Source organism: Hypanus sabinus, chromosome 31 (genome assembly GCF_030144855.1).
Source record: "Hypanus sabinus isolate sHypSab1 chromosome 31, sHypSab1.hap1, whole genome shotgun sequence".
Lineage (NCBI taxonomy): Eukaryota > Metazoa > Chordata > Chondrichthyes > Myliobatiformes > Dasyatidae > Hypanus > Hypanus sabinus.
Window position 1 is genome coordinate 21,270,088 of NC_082736.1, and position 27,440 is coordinate 21,297,527.

At 51.2% G+C, this 27,440-nt stretch overlaps 1 protein-coding gene across 2 annotated transcripts in view; it reads left to right on the forward strand.

The window, feature by feature from the left end:
* The first annotated feature begins 7,539 nt into the window (after nucleotides 1–7,539).
* The window catches only part of LOC132383943 (malate dehydrogenase, cytoplasmic-like), a 72,911-nt gene continuing 53,010 nt past the window's right edge, over nucleotides 7,540–27,440 (forward strand). The window contains exons 1-4 of one of the 2 annotated variants that reach the window (XM_059955134.1): nucleotides 7,540–7,576; nucleotides 10,260–10,478; nucleotides 11,185–11,283; nucleotides 26,231–26,327. In XM_059955134.1, the coding sequence (XP_059811117.1) occupies nucleotides 10,275–10,478; nucleotides 11,185–11,283; nucleotides 26,231–26,327 (400 nt within the window). In that variant the 5' untranslated portion in view covers nucleotides 7,540–7,576; nucleotides 10,260–10,274. The other variant, XM_059955133.1, reaches the window with a different exon arrangement.

A 27,440-nucleotide genomic window follows, 5' to 3' on the forward strand; every position in this document is an offset into this window, starting at 1 on the left:
ACAAAGCACTGAGGAGCAAAGTGACTTGGGAGCCCTTGGGCAGGATTCCCCAAAAGTTACTCTGCAGGTTGAGTCGGTGGTTAATGTTCATTTCAAGAGGACTAAAATATAAAAGCAAGGATGTGGTGTTGAGCCTTTACAAAGCACGGGTGATGTCTCATTTGTTTGGGTCCCTCATCTTAAAGGATGTGCTGAAACTGGAGAGGGTTCAAAGGAGGTTCATGAAAATGATTCGGGGATTGAACGGCTTCTCGTATGAAGAGCGTTTGCTGGCTCTGGGCCTGTATTCAAGTTGTCAAGTCAAGTCACCTTTTATTGTCATTTCGACCAAAACTGCTGGTACAGTACAAAGTAAAAATGAGACATTTTTCAGGACCATGGTGTTACATGAAACAGTGCAAAAACTAGACTGAACTACATAAAAAAACAACACAAAGAAAAACTACACTAGACTACAGACCTACCCAGGACTGCATAAAGTGTACAAAACAGTGTATTACAATAAATAATAAACAGGACAAAACGGCAGTAAGGTGTCAGCCCAGGCTCTGGGTATTGAAGAGTCTGATATCTCGGGGGAAGAAACTATTACATAGTCTGGTCGTGAGAGCCCGAATGCTCCGGTGCCTTTTCCCAGACGGCAGGAGGGAGAAGAGTTGTATGAGGGGTCCTTCATAATGCTGTTTCCTTTGCGGATGCAGTGTGTAGTGTAAATGTCCATGATGGCGGGAAGAGAGACCCCGATGATCTTCTCAGCTGACCTCACTACCCGCTGCAAGGTCTTGTGATCCGAGACGGTGCAATTTCCGAAACAGGCAGTAATGCAGCTGCTCAGGATGCTCTCAATACAACCCCTGTAGAATGTGATGGGGTGGGGGGGGGGAGATTCTCTGCTCTCAATACAACCCCTGTAGAATGTGATGAGGATGGGGGGGGGGGGAGATTCACTGCTCTTGATACAACCCCTGTAGAATGTGATGGGGATGGGGGGGAGGGAGATTCACTGCTCTCGATACAACCCCTGTAGAATGTGATGAGGATGGGGGGGGGGGAGATTCATTGCTCTCAATACAACCCCTGTAGAACGTGATGGGGGGGGGAGATTCACTGCTCTCGATACAACCCCTGTAGAATGTGATGGGGATGGGGGGGAGAGATTCATTGCTCTCGATACAACCCCCGTAGAATGTGATGAGGATGGGGGGGGGGAGATTCACTGCTCTCGATACAACCCCTGTAGAATGTGATGGGGATGGGGGGGAGATTCACTGCTCTCAATACAACCCCTGTAGAATGTGATGGGGGGGGGAGATTCACTGCTCTCGATACAACCCCTGTAGAATGTGATGAGGATGGGGGAGGGGGGAGATTCACTGCTCTCGATACAACCCCTGTAGAATGTGATGGGGATGGGGGGGGAGATTCACTGCTCTCGATACAACCCCTGTAGAATGTGATGAGGATGGGGGGGGGGGAGATTCACTGCTCTCGATACAACCCCTGTAGAATGTGATGGGGATGGGGGGGAGATTCACTGCTCTCAATACAACCCCTGTAGAATGTGATGGGGGGGGGGGAGATTCACTGCTCTCGATACAACCCCTGTAGAATGTGATGAGGATGGGGGAGGGGGGAGATTCACTGCTCTCGATACAACCCCTGTAGAATGTGATGGGGATGGGGGGGGGGGAGATTCACTGCTCTCGATACAACCCCTGTAGAATGTGACGAGGATGGGGGGGGAGATTCACTGCTCTCGATACAACCCCTGTAGAATGTGATGGGGATGGGGGGGGTTGGGAAATGGACTTTCCTCAGCCTTCGCAGAAAGTAGAGATGCTGCTGGGCTTTCTTTGCTCTGGAGCTGGTGTTGAGGGACCAGGCGAGATTCTCCGTCAGGTGAACAGCAAGAAATTTGGTGCTCTTAAATATCTCTGGCCATGCACTTTGGACTTTTTCCCAAGTGGAGAAAAATATACAAAAATCTGAGGTGCAAAGGGACTTTGAAGTCCTTGTGCAGGATTCGCTAAAGGTCAGTTTGCAGGCTGAGCCTGTGGTGCGGAAGGCAAATGCAATGTTAGCATTCATTTCAAGAGAACTAGAATATACGAGCAAGGATGTGACGTTGAGCCGTTATAAAGCCCTGGTGAGGCCTCACTTGGAGTGTTGTGAGCAGGTTTGGGGTCCTTAGAAAGGATGTGCTGAATCTGGAGACGGTTCAAAGGAGGCTCAGGAAAATGATTCCAGGAATGAATGGGTTTGCTGACTCTGGGCCTCCAATCCAGTGCCTTTCAAGGGTTGAGGGCCTGAGTCCAAGGGAGCGGCTCGGAGTCATGGAACGCTAAAGCACAGAAACAGGCCCTTTGACCCGTCCAGTCCATGGCTGACCGTTACTCTGCACAGTCCCATCGACCTGCTCCGGGACCGTGGTCCTCCACGCCCTCCCTTCCCATCCGCCTGGTCGCACCGCATCCCTGCAATGTCGCCAGCATATACACCTCTATCAGGTCACCTCTCATCCTCCGTCGCCCCAAGGAGAAAAGGCCGAGTTCACTCTACCTATTCTCATAAGGCATGCTCCCCAATCCAGGCAACATCCTTGTAAATCTCCTCTGCACCCTTTCTATGGTTTCCACATCCTTCCTGTAGTGAGGCGACCAGAGCTGAGCACACTACTCCAAGTGGCGTCTTACCAGGGTCCTATAAAGCTGCAACATCACCTCTTAGCTCCTAAACTCAATCCCATGATTGATGAAGGCCGATACACCGTACGCCTTCTTAACCACAGAGTCAACCTGCGCAGCAGCTTTGAGCGTCTAAAATGGACTCAATGGGCCGAAGGGATGGCCAATGATCTTATTTCAGAAGCATGAGAGTGAAGGAACTGAGATCCGGAGCAAAAGATAATGATAAGCTGCAGGACGAGCTCAGAAGCTGAAGATGGCCGGATGTAGGGCCTTCACCTAAAATCTCCGCAGATAACACACATACACAAAGTGCCGGGGGATTGCAGGTAGCATCCGTGGAAAGGAATAAAGGGGACAGAAGCCAGAATAATAAGGTGTAGGTGGAGGGGAGTACAACTGGGCAGGTGACAAGTGAGGTGAGGGAGGAGGAGTGAGAAGTTGGGAGGTGATTGGTGGAAAAGAAGAAGGAATCTGATAGGTGTGAGGAGAGTGGGCCGTGGGAGAGGGGGCGCCAGAGAGGGTGGTGGGGGGGGGGGGGGGAAGAAAAAGTTAAAGGGCAAGAGGGGAGAGAAATTACCGGAAGCTGGAGAAATTGACATTCATGCTTTAAGTTGGAGATGACCCAAATGGAACAAGAGTTGCTGCTCCTCCAGCCCGAGGGAGGTCTCATCGTGGCCGGTGACCAACATGGCAGAATGGGAATGGGCAGTGTGGTCGGTCATTGGGAAACCGTCCCTCTTGCAGACAGAGTGAAGGTGCTGGATGTTGCTGCAGTTACCCCCACCCCACCCCCCAGGGTAAATTGGTTTATTATTGCCATGCGGTGGAAAAACTTTGTTTTGTACATTATCCATACTGATAATTTCTTCACACCAGTACCCTGAGGGCATTCGGGGGGGGGGGGGGTTACTACCTCAATGTCAACCAATCAATAGAATTCAGAATAAAGTCTAACAACTACTGAGAAAGTTCAATGTAATATAATAAAAATTAATTTCGACAGTGATCAGCCTTCAGACCTGAATGCGGATTGTAGGTTAAATTTAAAATGCAGCTTGGGAGAGTTCATTTCCAGATCAGGAAATGCCCAAGTGACTGATGTATGTCTGCATATGCATGAATGCAATCAACCCCACTGCATGAGTACAACTCGGAGACAACAGCACTTAGAGTAAGTTGCAGACCAGGAGATGGGCAACTGGCTGAGGCGTCTGCATATGCATGAATACATTCGACACCCCATTTCTGAATACGACCCAGAGACCACAGTGATCAACATTCATTCGGGGTGCATTGACGGGAAGACTCAGGAATTTGAAAATTACACGCAACTCAAAAGAAGCTTTATGAGGGCATTGTAACCATAGAAACTGTCCTGTTACCTTTGTTCTTTAACATATAAAAATGTGCTGTAATGTGCAATATCTCCTCCCTCTCCTTCCTCCAAAGACTGTCTGCGTGTGTATTCATCCCCAACAGAGACTTTTATATCTAGCAGCTGCGGTGGGTTCATTCACAGCCACGACGATGGAGAAACTCAGCACGCCGGGCAGCAGCCGTGGTAAGAGAATCAGCGAGTGTCGTGTAGCCCTCGTGTATTGCTTTCTATCGACCAGCTGTGAGACTGGGGTTCGATTCCCACAGCTGCTAGGCAAGCAAATTACACTTTCTCCGTCTGAGAACGTGGGCTTCCTACGAATGCTCCAATTTCCCGCCACGTTCCGAAGGTGTATGGATCAGCGTTCGTGGGCATGCCCCACAGCACAGTCCTCGCTGATTGGGCTTGACACCAAATGATAACATTTCTCTGTGCATTTCAACGTGGGTGTAATGAATAAAGCTCATCTTTAATGTCAAGGGTTTCAAAGGTATGGTTAATGTCAGAGAAATGTATACAATATACATCCTGAAATTCTTTTTCTTCACAAACATCCATGAAAACAGAGTGCCCCAAGGAACGAATGACAGTTAAATGTCACCAAGGTCCCCCCAGCTCCCCTACCTCCCTCATGTAAGCGGCAGCGTGACAATCCCCCCCCCATGGCAAAACAACATTGGTACCCGTCACTGAGCACTCAAGCAGCAGTAAAGATATGCAGTTACCCCAAAGACTACATTGTTCACCCAGCGTTCAGCACACCACAGGTGTCTCCATTTCACTCCGAGCGGGGAGACGTAACAAACAACTCACTGCTTTACCATGTTAAAAGTCTGCCACTTCGCTTTTTCCGAGCTCCGTGCCGTCACTGGACACACGGCCGTAGATATTCCGACTCCCCCCTGACGACACACGGGTCTCCTGCCGAGACACCGACCCTCAATCCTCAAACCCTCAACCCTGTCTCCACCATTCACTATTCAACTCCTACCCTGGTGCGATTTCCTGAAGTTCAAGGATCAGCTTTACTCACCATACACAGTTACATGTATGATTACGAATTTGCTGTGTTGGTTCAATATACAAAAGAAAAAAAACGCCAATATTCAATTATTCTAAAGAAAAAAATTGTATACAGATAAAGTTTGGTTTGGTTTGCAGGTACAACAGGTTATTAAGAAGGCAAATGGGATGTCGGCCTTCATTGCTGGAGGGATTGAATTGAAGAGCAGGGAGGTCATGCTGCGACTGTACAGGGTACTGGTGAGGCCGCACCTGGAGTACTATGTGCAGTTCTGATCTCCTGACTCGAGGAAGGATATACTGGCTTTGGAGGCGGTGCAGAGGAGGTTCACCAGGTTGATTCCAGAGATGAAGGGGTTAACCTATGAGGAGAGATTGAGTCGCCTGGGACTGTACTCGCTGGAATTCAGGAGGATGAGAGGAGATCTTATAGAAAAATATAAAATCATGAAAGGGATAGATAAGATAGAGGCAGGAAAGTTGTTTCCACTGTGAGGTGAGACTAGAATGAGGGGACGTAGCCACGAGATTCGGGGGAGTAGATTTGGGACGGAGATGAGGAGGAACTGCTTTTCCCAGAGAGTGGGGAATCTGTGGAATTCTCTGCCCAAAGGCTACCTCAGTGAATATATTGGATGGATTTTTGCAGAGTAGGGGAATTGAGGGTTGTGGGGAGAGGGCAGGTCGGTAGAGATGAGTCCGTGGCCAGATCAGCCATGATCTTATTGAATGGCGGAGCAGGCTCGACGGGCCGGATGGCCGACTCCTGCTCCTATTTCCTGTGTTCTTGTGAAAAGTTAGTTTACAGATACAGAATAAAATGTATACATTCCAGCAGATGTTTACAACATAAACAGCATTATACACAGTGGTTTACAGTGCAGGCACTGGGGCAGTGTTGGATTAACTGGACTGGTTGATCGGATTAATTGCCTGGGGGAGGAAATTTATAAGATGCTGTTACAATCTAGTTTTAATAGCAAAATGCAATATCTCACAAAGCACAGATTATACCAATCTTCAACAGTTGGTTTTATTGCCAAGTTATGCGAGTAAAATTCAACTCCGATATTTGTCTTCTCCCGATAGCCACCAACTACAGAGAGACCAGACCTCAACTCCCCCGCACGATAAAGAAAAATAAACAAATTTTGCAACCCCCCCCCAAAAAAAGACCTACCCCTCCTCCCCACCCCCCACAGGAAAAAAATAGCGATAATAGCAATGAATTTCTCTCCACCCCAGCAGAAAAAAAATCAAGCGACAATAACAATCCCCAACCTCGCAGAAAACAGCAGCTCGTCAAGATCCCCCTGCAATTTATCATACCCTTTTACACTATGTACAACTCCATCTGACATCGGTATCAACTGTAAACTTACTAACTCTGCCTTACTCATTCATATTCCAATTCCAATAGATAAATTACAAACCAACCCTGACCTGCTCTGTGTTTCCATCATATTTCAGATTACCTGATTTGTTTTTAACTTGCATTTAGTGGCGAGTGTTAGGAGTGATTTCAGAACTCCAGGCAAATAGATTATAACTGGACCTAACCTAACCTGGTCCCGACATCTTGATGCAGCTATAAAGAAGGCAAGGCAGCGGCCATATTGCATGAGGAGTTTGGGTTTGTCACCCAAAACACTCGAAAACTTCTACGGCTGTACTATGGAGAGCGTTCTGACTGGCTGCATCACCGTCTGGTATGGGGGGTGGGTGGTGTTACTATGTAAGATTGAAGTAATTTGCAGAAACTTATAAAATTAAGTCAGCTCCATCATGGGCACCAGCCTCCGTAGTATCCAAGACATCTTCACAGAGCGGTGCCTCGGAAGGGCGGCGTCCATCATTAAGGACCCCAATCACCCAGGACATGCCCTCTTCTCATTCCCTGTCACCATCAGGGAGGGGGTACAGGAGCCTGAAGACACACACTCAGCGATTCAGGAACAGCTTCTTCCCCTCTGCCATCAGGGAGGAGGTACAGGAACCTGAAGACCCACACTCAACTATTGAGGAACAGCTTCTTCCCCTCTGCCATCCGATTCCTAAATGAACCTTGAACTGATTAACACTACCTCACCATTTTTTTTTATTTCTGGTTTTGCTCGACTTGACAGATTATATATTTATATATTTACTGTAATTCGGCTTTTCTTCTCTATTTATTTATCGTGTTAACAGATTTCATGACATGTGCCGGCGATAATAAGCCTGGTTCTGATCCCTGCTCGCTGGAGAGCTCTCAGACAAAGCTGGTGAATGGGGTAAGGGCGAGGGGAAGTACAGGGGGCCAACAACGAGGCTGCAAAACCCCACCCACAGCCTCTGCAGGAGGGCACAAGGAAACGACCCACATCTGGAAAGGTGGTGTGTGGTCCCTTTAAATCCCAGCGAAGGGCGGGGCCTAAACGGGCGGGTCCCGTTGTCAGGGGCGGAGCTAGTCGCCAGGGGCGGGGTCAGCCTCGGCGTCGCGGCGATGGTGAGTGCGTCTTCAGGCGGCCCTAACGGAATGGAGGGGGTCCCGGTCGTACTGCGGCCGAGCCGAGCCGGGCCGGGCAAGAACTCGCTGACCGGCCGTCTGCAGCGAGGCTGCTGACCGCGGTTTAGGCCCGAGGCTCGGGGGAGCGGGGAACGTCCCGTCGCTGGCATTTCGTCAGCTGTTTGGTCGCCCGGGACGTCAATCACCTCACCGAGGCCTCTGACCTACGTGTGACTGGGAGATCCGGTTCTATTTTATGATTGGCTATTCTGCCCCACCTGAGAGTTCGACACACCTGATTTGCTGCCAACTGCCGCACGCTGTGCAATTTGTCCCCTGTGATTGGGCGCATGTGGTTGTGAGCTATTTTGATTGGCTGTGTACTGAATCAAGCCCCATGATTGGCCGAATGTCGCCCTCTGGTGTACGATTGGCTGCAAGTTGTACCAGACTTGGAAGCTGTCGGAGTCTGCATTTGCTTCCCATCTCCCACCGTACTGGGCTTGACTAAACTAAATCAGGAGTTTGCTGCTGGAGCTCGAGTCAGGGAAATGTGTTTCTTGATACTGCAACGTGAGTTAAATTCTACAAACTTGCTAGCATATCTGACCCATGTGACCCCAGCTGCTCAGTAAATTAAATAGTTGACTCTTTCAACAGTAACTTGAAAAATATATTAAACACACACCTGTTTAAACAATTCTGACTACAAATTCAGGAGATCATGCAGAACAGCTGAGTGATAGGGATGAAAACATAACATTTTCAAGGAGAATCTAGCCCTCTTTAACGCTGCTGTGCACTCTGCATGGAGGCAAATTTCCCCAGATTATGCAGAGAATAGTGGCAACCATAAACGGACTGCTGAACCCTGAACCCTGAACCCAACCTATAATGTCCTCAGTCAGGCGTCTGCCGCAAAATGTGAGCAGTTGAGTCACAGAAACAGGCCCTTCAGCCCATCTAGCCCATGCTAAATCCACTTAAACCACCTACTCCCATCGACCTGCACCGCGACCACAGCCCTCCATACCTCTACCATCCATGAAAGTATCCAAACTTCTCTTAAGCATTGAAATCGAGCTTGCACGTACTCACTTGTGCTAGCATCTCATTCCACACTCTCATGACTTCTTTGAGTGAAGAGGTTTCCCCTCAGGTTCCTCAACATCTTACATTTCAGCCTTTAATCCATGGCCTCTGGCTGTAGTCCCACCCAACCTCAGTGGAAAAAGCATGCTTGCATTTACCCTATCTGTACCCCTCATAATTCTGTATACCTCTATCAAATCTCCTCTCAAACGTCTAAATCCCAAGAAATAAAGTCCTAACCTGTTCAATCTTTCCTTATAACTCAGGACCTCCAGTCGTGGCAGCATCATTGTACATTTTCTCTGTACTCTGTCAACCTTGTTTACATCTTTCCTGTAGGTAGGTGACCTAAACTGCACATAATAATCCAAAATCTTAAACATCTTCAACATAATGTCCCATCTCCTGTACTCAATACCTTGGTTTATGAAGGCCAATGTACCAACAACTTGCTTTCTGTCAACCTGTGACGGCACTTTCAATGAATTATGGACCTGTATTCCCAGATCCCTCTGTTCTACCTCACTCTTCAGTGCCCTACCGTTCACGGTGTAGGACTTACCCTGGTTGGTCCCACCAAAGTGCAATATCTCACATTTGCCTACATTAAATTCCATCTGCCATTTTTCCAGCTGGTCCAGATCCCTCTGCAAGCCACGATAGCCTTCCTCACTGTCCGCTACACCCCCAGTCTTGGTGACATCTGCTAATTTGCTGATCCAGTTAACCACATTATCATCCAGATTGTAGATACAGATGACAAACAACAACAGGCCCAGTACCGTTCCCTGTGGCACTCCAGTAGTCACGGGCCTCCAGTCAGAGAGGCAACCATCTACTACCACTCTCTGGCTTCTCCCACAGAGCCAATGTCTCATCCGATTTACTCCCTCATCCTGAATGCTGAGCGACTGAACCTTCTTGACCAGCCTCCCATGCGGGACCTTGTTGGATGCCTGACTAAAGTCCACGCAGACAACATCCACTTTCCTCAAAATACTCTGTAAGTTTGGTTGGTCCTACCATGCAGAAAGCCATGTTGACTATCCTTAATCAGCCCATGTCAATCCAAATACTTACATATCCGGTCCCTCAGAATACTTTCTAATAACTTTCCCACTACTGATGTCAGACTCACTTGCCCATAATTTCCCAGTCTACTCTTCCAGCCCTTTTTAAACAGCGGAACCACATCGGTTGTCCTCCAATCCTCCGGTACCTCGCCAGTCGCTAAGGGTGATTTAAATATCTCTGCCAGGGCCCCGGCAATGTGAAGCCAAGTCAAGTCACTTTTTATTGTCATTTCGACCATAGCTGCTGGTACAGTACTCAGTAAAAACGAGATAACGTTTATCATGACCATGGTTCTAAATGAACAATACAAAAACTACACTGAACTATGTAAACCAACACAAAAACTACACTAGACTACAGACCTACCCAGGATTGCATAAAGTACACAGAACAGTGCAGGCATTACAATAAATAATAAACAAGACAACAGGCAGAGCAGAGGGCAGTAGGTTGGTAGCCCGATGGCTTGGGGGAAAAGTCCGTTTCTGTACTCCCGCCGAGTATTTCGTTGCCACAGGTGTAGTCCAACTTAATGTCCACTGGAGAGCAGAATGGACGGGAGAGCCGGCCGGCTCGGGCTTGCTTTTCTCCTGGCATGGACTCCTGTCCGCTCGCCTGGCTTCCGATTCCTCCCACACCGCTTACGAAGCCCCCACCTCTGGCCACCGGCATCAGGCGACTCCGAGGACTGCAGGCCCGATTCCCTCAGCAACCTAACCAGCAGATCTTCATGAAGGTTTGTTTCTGGGCGATCTCTGTGCTGTGGCGGTATCTGGCGACGGGAGACAGTCGCTCTGTTATCCATTGCCCTGAACCCTAACTGTGCCTTAAAACTAAATTAAAGTAGCACCAGATCCGAAAGACCACTGCTGCCGTGTGCCGCGCCGCCCACACGGTTCCTGCACTTGCCTCCCGCAGGGTGCGAGGGAATACGTTGTCAAGCCCCCTGATTTAGCCTAATCCCCGTACAATGAAACCAGGGGAGAACGTACAAACTCCTTACAGGCAGCGGCAGGAATTGAACCCGGGTCGCCTGTACAGTGAAGCGTTGTGCTGGCTGCTATTCTCCCAGCCTGCCTCGTCGTGGCCTTTGCACTTCCTCCGTGCCCGTGACATCCCGGTTTCCTCTTCTTTTTCTCTCTGCGATCTCAACGTGCACAGCGGCAAGGAAAAAGTTTGTGGGCCCTTTGCCGTGGCTCGGCTTTCCTGCGTCGGTGACGCACAAAATGCGGTCTGATCTTCAGCAGGAGTGGAGAAACGCACTCTTGTCAGCTGATAGAAATCAATATTCAGTATTGTGTTGGGGGAGTAGAGGCGTTGAATGGCCTGTGACAGAGGAGGTAAGTGGGGAGGCAGTGGTGAAGGGGGGGTGAGTGCCGGAGGCTCCTGGCTGCCGGGTCTCGTCGCCACGCTCAGCTTCTGACCCGCACATCCCGTTGCAGGCTGCGCCAGTGAAGGTGTCGGTGACGGGAGCCGCCGGGCGGGTCGCCCACTCCCTGCTGTACAGCATCGCCAATGGAGAGGTGTACGGGAGACAGCAGGCAAGTACAGCACAGCCAGCCCATCACCTCCGCCTCCATCCCTCCGTTCCCTCACTCTGCAGGGAGCCCACTCCGGCACAGGTTAAGTCCGCCCCACCATTGAGCACATTTATCGCATACCTGTACGTATCCACAGGTCGGTTGTCCAACGTTTCCGACAATAACATTTGTCTGTGCGGCTCATCTGGGCAGAAACCCTGTGCGGGAGGAATTTTACAACGAGAGAGCCGACACACGGGGGGGCAGTTCCACTCCCTCAGCCTCAAAAATCTCCGTGCAGTGGTCCGGAGAATTTGTCACGGCTGGGGGTGGGGGGATGGTCATGACGCCCTCTGCGCCTCGCCGCGCCCTTCACTCCCCACGAGCATCTCTCTCTCTCTCACTCCCTCCCTACCCTCGCCTGGTGCAGTCTGCCCACCGGAGCAGTGCACCCGGGGGTGGGGGGGGGCGTGCGCAAACAGTTACTTGGAGAGCTGGGAGACGGGTGGCGACCAAAGGTGGGCGAGTTTGCCCTGGGTGGAGCACGACAAACCCGCCCCCAGAGGAGCTCCCCCTCCCTGGAAAATGTGAGTAGGAATGAGACACAGTTTCTCCGGACCAGGGTGTAAAGCACAGTACTACACATAACACACGCAAAACGCCAGACATCTATGGAAAGAAGTACAGTTGGCATTTCGGGCCAAAACCCTTCCGAAGGGTCTCGGCCGGAAACGTCGACTGAACTTCCTTCCATAGACGCTGCCCGGCCCGCTGAGTTTCTCCAGCGTTTTGTGCATGTTGCTTGGACTCCAGCGTCTGCGGATTCTCTCTCGTTTGTGACACGACAGCTTACGAAGGTGAAGATAAAATCAGCAGAGGAAGCCCTCGTAAATAACAAACGAAAGTGCATAATTTAAATATTGTCAGGTGCAGGACAGATTAACCAGCACTTTGCAGGGAGGTCTCGTCGTTGTTGCTGACGAGGCGGACCGCTGTTCTGTCGTTTGCAAACTTTTGTCGTTCCCCCACAGCCCCCGCCATCCTCTCTTCTCACTACTACAGATGGGCCTCAGGTCCCACACCACCAAGTTCAGGAACAATTATTACCCTCCATCCATCAGGCTCCTGAACCGGCGTGGATAACTTCACTCATCACAGTTCTGAACTGATTCTATGATCTACAGCTCACCTTTAAGAACTCTTTACAATTCTCAAACTCAGTTTCTCACTGTCAGATTGGCATCTGATGATCTTCGTACAGTCACGTACACACAACCCTGTAAAACTATCGGCAGCAAGTCAACACACCTGGAGTCTGGTTTTGCTGTTAACAAATCACTGTGTTATTAGTAACTACGTAATACAGTAACTTAAACCAGGTAAATCAAGAGATAATGGTATTATGCATATATAGGTGTAGGTGAAGTTCCCAAACTTATTCAAGCTCAGGTGGCAAGAGTTACAGTCTTAGGATGGTCTGTAAGAAAAGTTCGGTTCTGATGCACGGGACTGAAGTGACTTGTAATCTGAATAAACACGTGTCATCAGTCCTCCTCGTTTCCCTCCAAATCTTCCAAGCCAGCCAAACGTGACCGGCTTAGGAGCACCGTCTTCGAGTGTTAATCTACCAACCCAGGCAAGGGTTAGACCAGGGGTGGGCAAACTTTTTGACTTATGGGCCACAAAGGGTTCTAAAATTTGACAGGGGGGCCGGACCAGGAGCAGATGGACGGAGTGTTTTGGTAATACACCTCATAAGAGAAAATAAAATATCATGGGATATGTAGAAAACATGTGCTTTAATTTCAATTGAAAATGAACAAATGCATTACAAAAAATATCTGTCTTTGAAGTCCCATGGTATTTAGCTATTTCTTGAAATGACTTTTAAAACACTGAAAATTAAATGAATAAAATACAGCTTTTTTAAATAGTAACAGTTATTATTTTAAAGCACTGAAAATTCTGTTATCCTTCAAGATATTATCATCATCACTCTCCTGCTGACTGTCGTTGTTTCAAAAACGGTAGGAGATGCAGGTCTACTTGTCCTGCTCCTTCTTATTCAATTGTCCCCTGTGCCAAAACTCAACAACGACCAGCACAAAGACAGAACAATGACAGCACGCCAGTATGCGGAGCACGTTATTTGATCTGGAGCGCATTTTTTATTTTGAGAACGTACGTGCACCTGCGCAATACTCATGTCCATCACTTAACAGAATGACATGTAACATGTAAGGCTTATTGAAAAAAATATTTTCAAATGCATTTTTTACATAACACAACGAAGAAACTTATTTTTAATTTCAGTGGGAACAGTGTTGTTGGTCTCCCTTTTTAGCCAGCGCATTAAAGTCTGGATTTAATTTTGTTGTGGCGATTCTCAGGATGGATCTGAGGTGTTGGTCAGTTAACTTGGATCTGTGGCTGGCTTTGTTGATGTTCATGATGCTGAACGCCTGTTCACACAAATAGGTTGAGCCGAACAAAGAGTAAAGCACAAATGTGGAGTAATACGTTGCACCTCAACAAAGGTCAATGTGTAGCGGTGTGCTACATGCCGCGCTAAAATTACGACACGGAGTCGGTAACTGCAGTCGAAGAAAAAAACTTTATTCGAAATCCCCAGCCTCCCTCAACCTGCCCCCCGTGGCGCAGAGGCTCCAAAGCTCTGTGCTTGCAAATCTCCCTTAGCCGGAGCGCTGGCTAATTGTGAGCCGGTTCGGATGTGCCAGGAAATGGGTCGCCACAAATGTATATAGAGTGCGTCATCTATTGGGAAAACGCCAGAATTGCGGGGAAAAAACGTTAACAAGGATTATTAATATAATTTCATCAAGTTCTGCGGGCCGGATTAAAAAGCTTAACGGGCCGCAGTTTACCCATGCCTGGGTTAGACCCACTGGTAGATTCCTCAGGGTCTCTCTTTACACGCACTAATCGTCACAGATCATTTACTCTTACTCCATCTTCAGCCCTGCCCTTTGCGGGTACTGAAAAGTTCAGTGGCAGCTTCCGCGACCAGCCTTCGTGTGCCTGTGTCTTGTGAACCAAGCAGTGACGCTCGTTTAAATATCATTGAGCTGAACACCAGCTGTCCATTGTAGCACTCTCTCTTTCTCTATCTCTCTCCCCTCTCTCTCTATCTCTCTCTCTCCCCCCTCTCTCTATCTCTCTCTCCCCTCTCTCTCCCCTCCCCTCTCTCTCTCCCCTCTCTCTCTCTATCTCTCTCCTCTCTCTATCTCTCTCTATCTCTCTCTCTCTCTCTCTCTCTCTATCTCTCTCTCCCCTCTCTCTCTATCTCTCTCTCTCTCTCTCCATCTATCTCTCTCTCTCTGTATCAATTTCCCTCTCTCTCTATCTATATCTCTATCTATCTATCTCAATCTCCCTCTATCCCCTCCCTTGCTCCCATCCCCCATCCTTCCTCCCTTCCTTCCTTACTCCCTCCCTCTCCCCTTCCTCCGTCCCTTCCTTCCTTACTCCCTCCCTTCCCCTTCCTCCCTCCCTCCTTCCCTCCTTTCCTTCCCACTTTCCTCCCTACCTCCCTCCCTCCCTTCATTCCCACCTTCCTCCCTACCTCTCTCCCTTCCCCCTTCCTCCCTACCTCCCATCCTCCCTCCCTCCCATCCTCCCTACCTCCCTTCCCCATCCTTCCTCCCTCCCTCCCTTCCTTCCCACCTTCCTCCCTTCCCCCTTCCTCCCTACCTCCCATCCTCCCTACCTCCCTTCCCCATCCTTCCTCCCTCCCTCCCTTCCTTCCCACCTTCCTCCCTTCCCCCTTCCTCCCTTCCCCCTTCCTCCCTACCTCCCATCCTCCCTCCCTCCCATCCTCCCTACCTCCCTTCCCCATCCTTCCTCCCTACCTCCCATCCTCCCTCCCTCCCATCCTCCCTACCTCCCTTCCCCATCCTTCCTCCCTACCTCCCTTCCTTCCTTCCTCCCTTCCTTCCTTACTCCCTCCCATCCTCCTTACCTCCCTTACCCCATCCTTCCTCCCTCCCTCCCTCCCTTCCTTCCCACCTTCCTCCCTACCTCCAGTCCTTCCTTCCCTCCGGCCCTGTCTCTCTCTGTCTGACAGACATGGTTCTTAAAGGCAGTCCATCCATAATGAATAAAACTTAAAATTCCATATATGGTTTTTGATAAAATCCTATTATATTTACTGAGATTGCCTACCAGAAAATGGATCTCAGAGGAGTATATGGTGACATGTACATAGTACTTTGGTAATAAATGAACTTTGAATTTGTGAGCGAGCACTTTTCTAATTTCTCTCAGCACGACTCAAAGCACATTTCAAGAGGACTAGAATATAAAAGCAAGGACTTTATGAAGCAGTGCTGAGGCCCCGCCTGCACTATTGTGAGCACCTGAGAAAGGATGTACTGACATTGCAGAGTACAGAAATGTCACCACATACAACCCTGAGATTCATTTTCCTGCAGGCATTCTCAGCAGATCTGTAAAATAATAACTGTAAACAAACTGGACCAATGCAGATAATAAATAAATAACGAGCATGAAATATCAAGATAAACAAGTCCTTAAATGAGTGTAGTTATCCCCTCTTGTTCAGGAGCCTGATGGTCGAGGGGTGATAACTGTCTCTGAACCTGTTGGTGTGGGACCTGATGGTTGAGGGGTGATAACTGTCCCTGAACCTGATGGTCGAGGGGTGATAACTGTCCCTGAACCTGGTGGTGTGGGACCTGATGGTTGAGGGGTGATAACTGTCCCTGAACCTGGTGGTGTGGGACCTGATGGTCGAGGGGTGATAACTGTCCCTGAACCTGGTGGAGTGGGACCTGATGGTTGAGGGGTGATAACTGTCCCTGAACCTGGTGGTGTGGGACCTGATGGTCGAAGGGTGATAACTGTCCCTGAACCTGGTGGTGTGGGACCTGATGGTTGAGGGGTGATAACTGTCCCTGAACCTGGTGGTGTGGGACCTGATGGTTGAGGGGTGATAACTGTCCCTGAACCTGGTGGTTTGGGACCTGATGGTTGAGGGGTGATAACTGTCCCTGAACCTGGTGGTGTGGGACCTGACAGTCGAGGGGTGATAACTGTCCCTGAACCTGGTGGTGTGGGACATGATGGTCGAGGGGTGATAACTGTCCCCGAACCTGGTGGTGCGAGTCCTGAGGCTCCTGTACCTCCTTCCTGAAGGTCGAGGGGAGATAACTGTCCCTGAACCTGGTGGTGTGGGACCTGATGGTCGAGGGGTGATAACTGTCCCTGAACCTGGTGGTGTGGGACCTGATGGTTGAGGGGTGATAACTGTCTCTGAACCTGGTGGTGTGGGCCCTGACGGTCGAGGGGTGATAACTGTCCCTGAACCTGGTGGTGTGGGACCTGACGGTCGAGGGGTGATAACTGTCCCTGAACCTGGTGGTGTTGGACCTGATGGTCAAGGGGTGATAACTGTCCCTGAACCTGGTGGTGTGGGACCTGATGGTCGAGGGGTGATAACTGTCCCTGAACCTGGTGGTGTGGGACATGATGGTCGAGGGGTGATAACTGTCCCTGAACCTGGTGGTGCGAGTCCTGAGTCTCCTGTACCTCCTTCCTGATGGTCGAGGGGAGATAACTGTCCCTGATCCTGGTGGTGTGGGACCTGATGGTCGAGGGGTGATAACTGTCCCTGAACCTGGTGGTGTGGGACCTGATGGTTGAGGGGTGATAACTGTCCCTGAACCTGGTGGTGTGGGACCTGACGGTCGAGGGGTGATAACTGTCCCTGAACCTGGTGGTGTGGGACATGAGGGTCGAGGGGTGATAACTGTCCCTGAACCTGGTGGTGCGAGTCCTGAGTCTCCTGTACCTCCTTCCTGATGGTCGAGGGGAGATAACTGTCCCTGATCCTGGTGGTGTGGGACCTGATGGTCGAGGGGTGATAACTGTCCCTGAACCTGGTGGTGTGGGACCTGATGGTTGAGGGGTGATAACTGTCCCTGAACCTGGTGGTGTTGGACCTGATGGTTCAGGGGTGATAACTGTCCCTGAACCTGGTGGTGTGGGACCTGACGGTTGAGGGGTGATAACTGTCCCTGAACCTGGTGGTGTCGGACCTGATGGTTGAGGGGTGATAACTGTCCCTGAACCTGGTGGTGTGGGACCTGACGGTTGAGGGGTGATAACTATCCCTGAACCTGGTGGTGTGGTTCCTGATGATTGAGGGGTGATAACTGTCCATGAACCTGGTGGTGTGGGACCTGATGGTTGAGGGGTGATAACTGTCCCTGAACCTGGTGGTGTGGGACCTGATGGTTGAGGGGTGATAACTGTCCATGAACCTGGTGGTGTGGGACCTGATGGTTGAGGGGTGATAACTGTCCCTGAACCTGATGGTGTGGGACCTGATGGTTGAGGTGTGATAACTGTCCCTGAACCTGGTGGTGTCGGACCTGACGGTTGAGGGGTGATAACTGTCCCTGAACCTGGTGGTGTGGGACCTGATGGTTGAGGGGTGATAACTATCCCTGAACCTGGTGGTGTGGGACCTGACGGTTGAGGGGTGATAACTGTCCCTGAACCTGGTGGTGTGTGACCTGATGGTTGAGGGGTGATAACTGTCCCTGAACCTGGTGGTGTGGGACCTGATGGTCGAGGGGTGATAACTGTCCCTGAACCTGGTGGTGTCGGACCTGACGGTTGAGGGGTGATAACTGTCCCTGAACCTGGTGGTGTGGGACCTGATGGTTGAGGGGTGATAACTATCCCTGAACCTGGTGGTGTGGGACCTGACGGTTGAGGGGTGATAACTGTCCCTGAACCTGGTGGTGTGTGACCTGATGGTTGAGGGGTGATAACTGTCCCTGAACCTGGTGGTGTGGGACCTGATGGTCGAGGGGTGATAACTGTCCCTGAACCTGGTGGTGTGGGACCTGATGGTTGAGGGATGATAACTGTCCCTGAACCTGGTGGAGTGGGACCTGATGGTTGAGGGGTGATAACTGTCCCTGAACCTGGTGGTGTGGGACCTGATGGTCGAGGGGTGATAACTGTCCCTGAACCTGGTGGTGTGGGACCTGATGGTTGAGGGGTGATAACAGTTCCTGAACCTGGTGGTGTGGGACCTGATGGTTGAGGGGTGATAACTGTCCCTGAACCTGGTGGTGTGGGGCCTGATGGTCGAGGGGTGATAACTGTCCCTGAACCTGGTGGTGTGGGGCCTGATGGTCGAGGGGTGATAACTGTCCCTGAACCTGGTGGTGTGGGACCTGATGGTCGAGGGGTGGTAACTGTTCCTGAACCTGGTGGTGCGAGTCCTGAGGCTCCTGTACCTCCTTCCTGATGGTCAAGGGGTGGTAACTGTTCCTGAACCTGGTGGTGCGAGTCCTGAGGCTCCTGTACCTCCTTCCTGATGGTCGAGGGGTGATAACTGTCCCTGAACCTGGTGGTGTGGGGCCTGATGGTCGAGGGGTGATAACTGTCCCTGAACCTGGTGGTGTGGGACATGATGGTCGAGGGGTGATAACTGTCCCCGAACCTGGTGGTGCGAGTCCTGAGGCTCCTGTACCTCCTTCCTGAAGGTCGAGGGGAGATAACTGTCCCTGAACCTGGTGGTGTGGGACCTGATGGTCGAGGGGTGATAACTGTCCCTGAACCTGGTGGTGTGGGACCTGATGGTTGAGGGGTGATAACTGTCTCTGAACCTGGTGGTGTGGGCCCTGACGGTCGAGGGGTGATAACTGTCCCTGAACCTGGTGGTGTGGGACCTGACGGTCGAGGGGTGATAACTGTCCCTGAACCTGGTGGTGTTGGACCTGATGGTCAAGGGGTGATAACTGTCCCTGAACCTGGTGGTGTGGGACCTGATGGTCGAGGGGTGATAACTGTCCCTGAACCTGGTGGTGTGGGACATGATGGTCGAGGGGTGATAACTGTCCCTGAACCTGGTGGTGCGAGTCCTGAGTCTCCTGTACCTCCTTCCTGATGGTCGAGGGGAGATAACTGTCCCTGATCCTGGTGGTGTGGGACCTGATGGTCGAGGGGTGATAACTGTCCCTGAACCTGGTGGTGTGGGACCTGATGGTTGAGGGGTGATAACTGTCCCTGAACCTGGTGGTGTGGGACCTGACGGTCGAGGGGTGATAACTGTCCCTGAACCTGGTGGTGTGGGACATGAGGGTCGAGGGGTGATAACTGTCCCTGAACCTGGTGGTGCGAGTCCTGAGTCTCCTGTACCTCCTTCCTGATGGTCGAGGGGAGATAACTGTCCCTGATCCTGGTGGTGTGGGACCTGATGGTCGAGGGGTGATAACTGTCCCTGAACCTGGTGGTGTGGGACCTGATGGTTGAGGGGTGATAACTGTCCCTGAACCTGGTGGTGTTGGACCTGATGGTTCAGGGGTGATAACTGTCCCTGAACCTGGTGGTGTGGGACCTGACGGTTGAGGGGTGATAACTGTCCCTGAACCTGGTGGTGTCGGACCTGATGGTTGAGGGGTGATAACTGTCCCTGAACCTGGTGGTGTGGGACCTGACGGTTGAGGGGTGATAACTATCCCTGAACCTGGTGGTGTGGTTCCTGATGATTGAGGGGTGATAACTGTCCATGAACCTGGTGGTGTGGGACCTGATGGTTGAGGGGTGATAACTGTCCCTGAACCTGGTGGTGTGGGACCTGATGGTTGAGGGGTGATAACTGTCCATGAACCTGGTGGTGTGGGACCTGATGGTTGAGGGGTGATAACTGTCCCTGAACCTGATGGTGTGGGACCTGATGGTTGAGGTGTGATAACTGTCCCTGAACCTGGTGGTGTCGGACCTGACGGTTGAGGGGTGATAACTGTCCCTGAACCTGGTGGTGTGGGACCTGATGGTTGAGGGGTGATAACTATCCCTGAACCTGGTGGTGTGGGACCTGACGGTTGAGGGGTGATAACTGTCCCTGAACCTGGTGGTGTCGGACCTGACGGTTGAGGGGTGATAACTGTCCCTGAACCTGGTGGTGTGGGACCTGATGGTTGAGGGGTGATAACTATCCCTGAACCTGGTGGTGTGGGACCTGACGGTTGAGGGGTGATAACTGTCCCTGAACCTGGTGGTGTGTGACCTGATGGTTGAGGGGTGATAACTGTCCCTGAACCTGGTGGTGTGGGACCTGATGGTCGAGGGGTGATAACTGTCCCTGAACCTGGTGGTGTGGGACCTGATGGTTGAGGGATGATAACTGTCCCTGAACCTGGTGGAGTGGGACCTGATGGTTGAGGGGTGATAACTGTCCCTGAACCTGGTGGTGTGGGACCTGATGGTCGAGGGGTGATAACTGTCCCTGAACCTGGTGGTGTGGGACCTGATGGTTGAGGGGTGATAACAGTTCCTGAACCTGGTGGTGTGGGACCTGATGGTTGAGGGGTGATAACTGTCCCTGAACCTGGTGGTGTGGGGCCTGATGGTCGAGGGGTGATAACTGTCCCTGAACCTGGTGGTGTGGGGCCTGATGGTCGAGGGGTGATAACTGTCCCTGAACCTGGTGGTGTGGGACCTGATGGTCGAGGGGTGGTAACTGTTCCTGAACCTGGTGGTGCGAGTCCTGAGGCTCCTGTACCTCCTTCCTGATGGTCAAGGGGTGGTAACTGTTCCTGAACCTGGTGGTGCGAGTCCTGAGGCTCCTGTACCTCCTTCCTGATGGTCGAGGGGTGATAACTGTCCCTGAACCTGGTGGTGTGGGGCCTGATGGTCGAGGGGTGATAACTGTCCCTGAACCTGGTGGTGTGGGACCTGATGGTCGAGGGGTGGTAACTGTTCCTGAACCTGGTGGTGCGAGTCCTGAGGCTCCTGTATCTCCTTCCTGATGGTCAAGGGGTGGTAACTGTTCCTGAACCTGGTGGTGCGAGTCCTGAGGCTCCTGTACCTCCTTCCTGATGGTCGAGGGGTGGTAACTGTTCCTGAACCTGGTGGTGTGAGTCCTGAGGCTCCTGTACCTCCTTCCTGATGGTTGAGGGGTGGTAACTGTTCCTGAACCTGGTGGTGTGAGTCCTGAGGCTCCTGTACCTTCTACCTGATGGCAGCAGAGAGAAGAGAGCATGGCCTGGGTAGTGCGGATCCCTGATGATGGACGCTGCTTTCCTACGACAGCATTTCGTGTAGATGTGCTCAATGGTTGGGATGGTTTTACCCGTGACGGACTAGGCCGAATCCACTACCTTTTGTAGGGTTTTCTGCTCAAAGGCATTGGTGTTCCCACACCAGGTTCCACCACACACCCACAGAAGTTTGCCACGGTTTTTGACAACATGCAGAACTTCCACAGACCCCTGAGGAAGTAAAGCAGTGTCGTTCTTTCTTCACAATTATATGATGGGTTCAGGACGGGTCCTCTGAGATAGTGACACCCAGGAATGTCAAGTTACTGACCCTCCTCCGATGATTTCTGGCTCGTGGACCTCTGGTTTCCCTCTCCTGAAGTCTACAATCAGTTCCATGGTCTTATTGACATTGAGTGAGAGATTGCTGTTACGACAGCACTCAGCCAAGTGTTTCGATCTCGCTCCTGTATGCTGATTCATCGTCGCCGTTGATCATCAGCAAGCTTGTGTATGGCGCTGGAGCTGTACTTGGCCACACAGTCACAGGTGTGACATGGGAGCAGGGGGCTCCTGTGCTGCTGGAGATTGTGGAGGTGCTTTTGCCAATCCGGACTGGCTGGGAAATCCAGGATCCAATTGCGCAAGTGGGTATAGAGGCCCGGGTCTTGGAGCTTATGAAAATGATTCCAGGATTAAACGGCCTCCCATATGAGGCTCTGGGTGTGTATCCACGAGGATTCAGAAGGGTGAGGGGGTGACTTCATTGAAACCTATCCAGTGGTGAAAGGCCTCGACAGAGTGGATGTGGAGAGGATGTTTACCTGTGGTGGGAGAGTCTAGGACCAGAGGACACAGATAGAGTGGACGTGGAGAGGATGTTTCCTATAGTGGGGGAGTCTAGGACCAGAGGACACAGATAGAGTGGATGTGGAGAGGATGTTTCCCTGTGGTGGGGGAGTCTAGGACCAGAGGACACAGATAGAGTGGATGTGGAGAGGATGTTTCCCTGTGGTGGGGGAGTCTAGGACCAGAGGACACAGATAGAATGGATGTGGAGAGGATGTTTCCCTGTGGTGGAGGAGTCTAGGACCAGAGGACACAGATAGAGTGGACGTGGAGAGGATGTTTCCTATAGTGGGGGAGTCTAGGACCAGAGGACACAGATAGAGTGGATGTGGAGAGGATGTTTCCCTGTGGTGGGGGAGTCTAGGACCAGAGGACACAGATAGAATGGATGTGGAGAGGATGTTTCCCTGTGGTGGGAGAGTCTAGGACCAGAGGACACAGATAGAGTGGACGTGGAGAGGATGTTTCCTATAGTGGGGGAGTCTAGGACCAGAGGACACAGATAGAGTGGATGTGGAGAGGATGTTTCCCTGTGGTGGGGGAGTCTAGGACCAGAGGACACAGAATGGATGTGGAGAGGATGTTTCCTATAGTGGGGGAGTCTAGGACCAGAGGACACAGAGAATGGATGTGGAGAGGATGTTTCCCTGTGGTGGAGGAGTCTAGGACCAGAGGACACAGATAGAGTGGACGTGGAGAGGATGTTTCCTATAGTGGGGGAGTCTAGGACCAGAGGACACAGATAGAATGGATGTGGAGAGGATGTTTCCCTGTGGTGGGAGAGTCTAGGACCAGAGGACACAGATAGAGTGGACGTGGAGAGGATGTTTCCTATAGTGGGGGAGTCTAGGACCAGAGGACACAGATAGAGTGGATGTGGAGAGTATGTTTCCCTGTGGTGGGGGAGTCTAGGACCAGAGGACACAGATAGAGTGGATGTGGAGAGGATGTTTCCCTGTGGTGGGAGAGTCTAGGACCAGAGGACACAGATAGAGTGGATGTGGAGAGGATGTTTCCTGTGGTGGGAGAGTCTAGGACCAGAGGACACAGATAGAGTGGATGTGGACAGGATGTTTCCCTGTGGTGGGAGAGTCTAGGACCAGAGGACACAGATAGAGTGGATGTGGAGAGGATGTTTCCCTGTGGTGGGAGAGTCTAGGACCAGAGGACACAGATAGAATGGATGTGGAGAGGATGTTTCCCTGTGGTGGGAGAGTCTAGGACCAGAGGACACAGATAGAGTGGATGTGGACAGGATGTTTCCCTGTGGTGGGAGAGTCTAGGACCAGAGGACACACCCTAAGAATAGAGGGGCGTCCTTTTAGAACGGAGATGAGGAGGAATTTCTTTAGCCGGAGGGTGGTGAATCTGTGGAATTCGTTGCCACAGGCGACTGTGGAGGCCGAGTCATTGGGAATATTTAAGGCAGAGATGGATAGATTCTTGATCGGTCAGGGCGTGATGGGATACGGGGAGAAGGCAGGAGACTGGGGGCTGAGAGGGAAAATGGATCAGCCATGGTGAAATGGCAGAGCAGACTTGATGGGCCAAATGTCCTGATTCTGGTCTTATTTTCCCCATTTAATTCAAATCTCTGTTGAAATTATTTCTGCACCCTCCCAGAGCACAGCAACTCCGTGCAGTCAAACATTACCCTCACCTCCCCCTTCCCATTTTCCTGCCACTCTCCTTCAGTGGACAGGAGGGCTTGACTCGGGTCCGAGGAGAGACTGGGCAGGTCCCTGGACTGTAGGACCTGATAGGGGTTCATAAAATCATGAGGGATACGGATAGGTGAATGCTCACAGTCATTTTCCCCAGGGTGGGGCAGGAAGTTAAGGTGCGAGTGGAAGTTTTAGGGGGATTTGGGGGGCGCAGTTTACAGCGATCACTGACTGGGGTTCAATTCCCATCCGTCTGTAAGGGGGCTCAAAGGTTAATTTTATTTGAAGCTATCGACTCCACCGCAGTCTGTGGCAGAGCATTCCACCGATTCACTACTCTCTGGTGGAAAAAAATTCCTCCGGACCTCGGTTCTGGAGGGTCGCCCCTCAGTTCTGAGGCTGTGCCCTCCAGTTCTGGATACCCCCCACCACAGGAAACATCCCCTCCACATCCACCCTATCTAGTCCTTTTGGTAGGTTGCAATGAGATCCCCTCCCTCATATTCTTCTTTGTGCCAGTGAGTACAGGCCCAAAGCTGCCAAACACTCCTCATATGTTAACCCCTTCATTGCCAGAATCATCCTTGTGAACCCCCTCTGGACTCTCTCCAATGACAACCATGTCCTTTCTGAAGTATGGGGCCCAAAACTGTTGACGACACTCCAAGTGTGGCCTGACCAGTGTCTTATAAAGGCTCAGCTTTATCTCCTTGTTTTTATATTCTATTCCCCTTGAAATAAATGCCAACATTGCATTTGCCTCCTTTACCACAGACTCAACCTGTAAATTAGCCTTCTGGGAGTCTTGCACGAAGACTCCCAGGACCCTCTGCACCTCTGATGTTTGAACCTTCTCCCCATTTAGTTAACAGTCTGCACTATTGTTCCTTTTACCAAAATGCATCATCGTAAATTTCCCAACACTGTAAGAAATATAAAAATTGGTGAGGTGGAGTTCATGGGTTCAGTGACCATTCAGAAATCGGATGGCGGAGGGGAAGAAGCTGTTGCTGAATCGCCGAGCGTGTACCTTCAGGCTTCCTGACGGAACAGTGAGAAGAGGGCACGTCCTGGGTGGTGGGGGTCCTCGGTGATGGACGCCGCCTTTCCCGATCCCGCGCAGTTGCCGGGGGTAGCGGGCGCCCCTGGCGATACTGTCAGCCTTCCTGAAGCACAGCATGGTGGGATTGGGTCGCGAGGAATGAGGTCAGCGTTTGCCGCTCTCTGCAGGTACCGCCGGGCCGGTCGCCGCCTCAGGCCGCGGTACAACCTATCTGTAGAGGGTCGAGGGAATCCTTGAGAACAAGTAAAATCTTCTCAGCGCTGTTTGACCCACTGAGTCCTTCCAGCAACGTTTCCCTTTGCGGCATTGTCACAGTCATTGACGGGCACCCGCCAGTCTTGCCGTCCGCGATTTTGTCATTCAGCCTGCGTTGCCGCGTATCCTTCCCGTCCAAGCGCTTGACCACCGAAGACCAAAAGCCATCGGAGCAGGATGAGGCCCTTCTGCCCACCGAGTCCATTCCACCGTTCCATCGTGGCTGATTTATTGTCCCTCTCAGCCCCCCATTCTCCTGCCTTCTCCCCGTCACCTTTGTGAGTGCGAGGCCTCCTTTGGTCACGGTCAGCCATGGATATTGTGGCTAAATACGCAGACCTCGGCAGTAGATGTGGAGAGCAAGCCATTTCCCGTTTAGCGAGCTCCCCCTCTCCACGCATCCGATGAACCCGAAGGAACGGCACTTTGGGCACCAGGAGTCTGTGTCTGAACTCAACGTAGGACTGCCTCAGGGACTCCAGCTCCAGATTTTTCCCTCGGGGTTCGCCGTGAGCGGATACAGCAGAGGTTCGAGATCAGAGTTTTCCTTCTCCTAGACGAGCCCCGTCTGCCCGAAGCGACTGGTTTTAAGCCGCCAGTGACCCGCCTTTGCCCCTTCTCCTGTCAGTAGAAACGGTTCCGCCGGGCCTGGTAGCTATGCCACATGTGAAGGCCGGGAGCTGGGCTTGGTTGTCAGAGGCTGTTGAGGTGCACGCCATTGGCAGCATTTAATAGATAGTGTGAGCTTGTCTCCATTACCATTCCTGACTAGAACAACCGTAACCTTTAATAATCTATACCCAATGACTTGGCTTCCACAGCTGCCTGTGGTAATGTAAAACACAGATTCAACACCCTCTGGCTGAAGAAATTCCTCCTCATCTCAGTTGTAAAGTGACGTCCTTTTCTGAGGCTGCGCCCTCTGGTTCTAGACTCCCCTGCTATAAAAAACATTCTCTCTGCACCCACTCTGTCTAGGCCTTTCAATATCCGATAGGTTTCAAAGACACGCCCACCCCCCTCCCGTTCTAAACTCCAGCGAGGACAGGCGCTCAAACGCTCCTCGTACGCTAAACGATTCCCTGTTGCTTTTGCAGCCGATCGTCCTGGCGCTGTTGGACAGCCCCTCGATGGCGGAAGCGTTGGCCGGGCTGGCGATGGAACTGCAAGACTGTGCCTTCGAACTCCTTCGAGGTAATTGTTACAGGGCACATTTCGCTGTGGTTGTTTTGTTGCCTCACGTTCAGGGTCGTTCTCCTGAACGCTGTGGCCGTGCTCGGTAGGCGCCGGAGTGTGTGGCGGCTCTCGTTCAGGACTCCTTGTCAGCTAGTCCAAATGTAAAAGACCACAAGGCTGATGGCCGAAGCCTTGGATCTACGAGCCCACGAGGAAAGTCAGAGGTCCGGTGGCCAAAAGTCTACAAGTTGTTTGGAGGCCGAGAGAATTGTCCTGGGGTTGGAAGACTTTACTCTGTGTGTGCATGGGTGGGTGGGAGGAATGGGCTTTGTTTTACCAAAAGACCCTAAGACGTAGAGCAGAATTAGGCCATTTGGCCCATCGAGTCCACTCTGCCATTCAATCATGGCTGATCCGTTTTCCCCCTCTTCAGCCCCACTCCCTGACCTTCTGTCCGTAAACTCTGTCCAAATAAGAACCTATCAGGCTCTGCCTTAAATACACCCAACGACCCGGCCTCCACGGCTGCCTGTGGTAAGAAATTCCACAAATTCACCACCCTCTGGCTAAAGAAGTTTCTCCGCATTTCTGTTTTAAATGGACGCCCCTCTATCCTGAGGATGTGCCCTCTTATCTTAGACTCCCCCACCAAGGGAAACATCCCTTCCACATCTACTCTGTCTGGGCCTTTCAACATTCAAAAGATTTCAATGAGATTCCCCCCCCCAATCCTTCTAAATTCCAGCGAGTAGGGCCCAGAGCTATCAAATCTTCCTCATATGATAACCCTTTCATCCTTGTAAACCTTCTCTGAACCCTCTCCAACGCTAGCACATCTTTTCTTAGATGAGGAGTCCAAAAACTGTTCACAGTACTCAAGGTGAGGCCTCATAAAGCCTCAGCATCACATCCCTGCTCCTGTATTCCAGACCTCTTGAAATAAATGCTAACATGGCATTTGCCTTCCTCACCACTGAATCTGCCTACAAGTTGACCTTTAGGATGTTCTGTACAAGGACTCCCAAGTGCCCTTGATTCTCAGATTTTTGGATTTTCTCCCTGTTTAGAAAATAGTCCGCACATTTATTTCTACTACCGAAGTGCATGACCATGCATTTTCCAACATTGTGT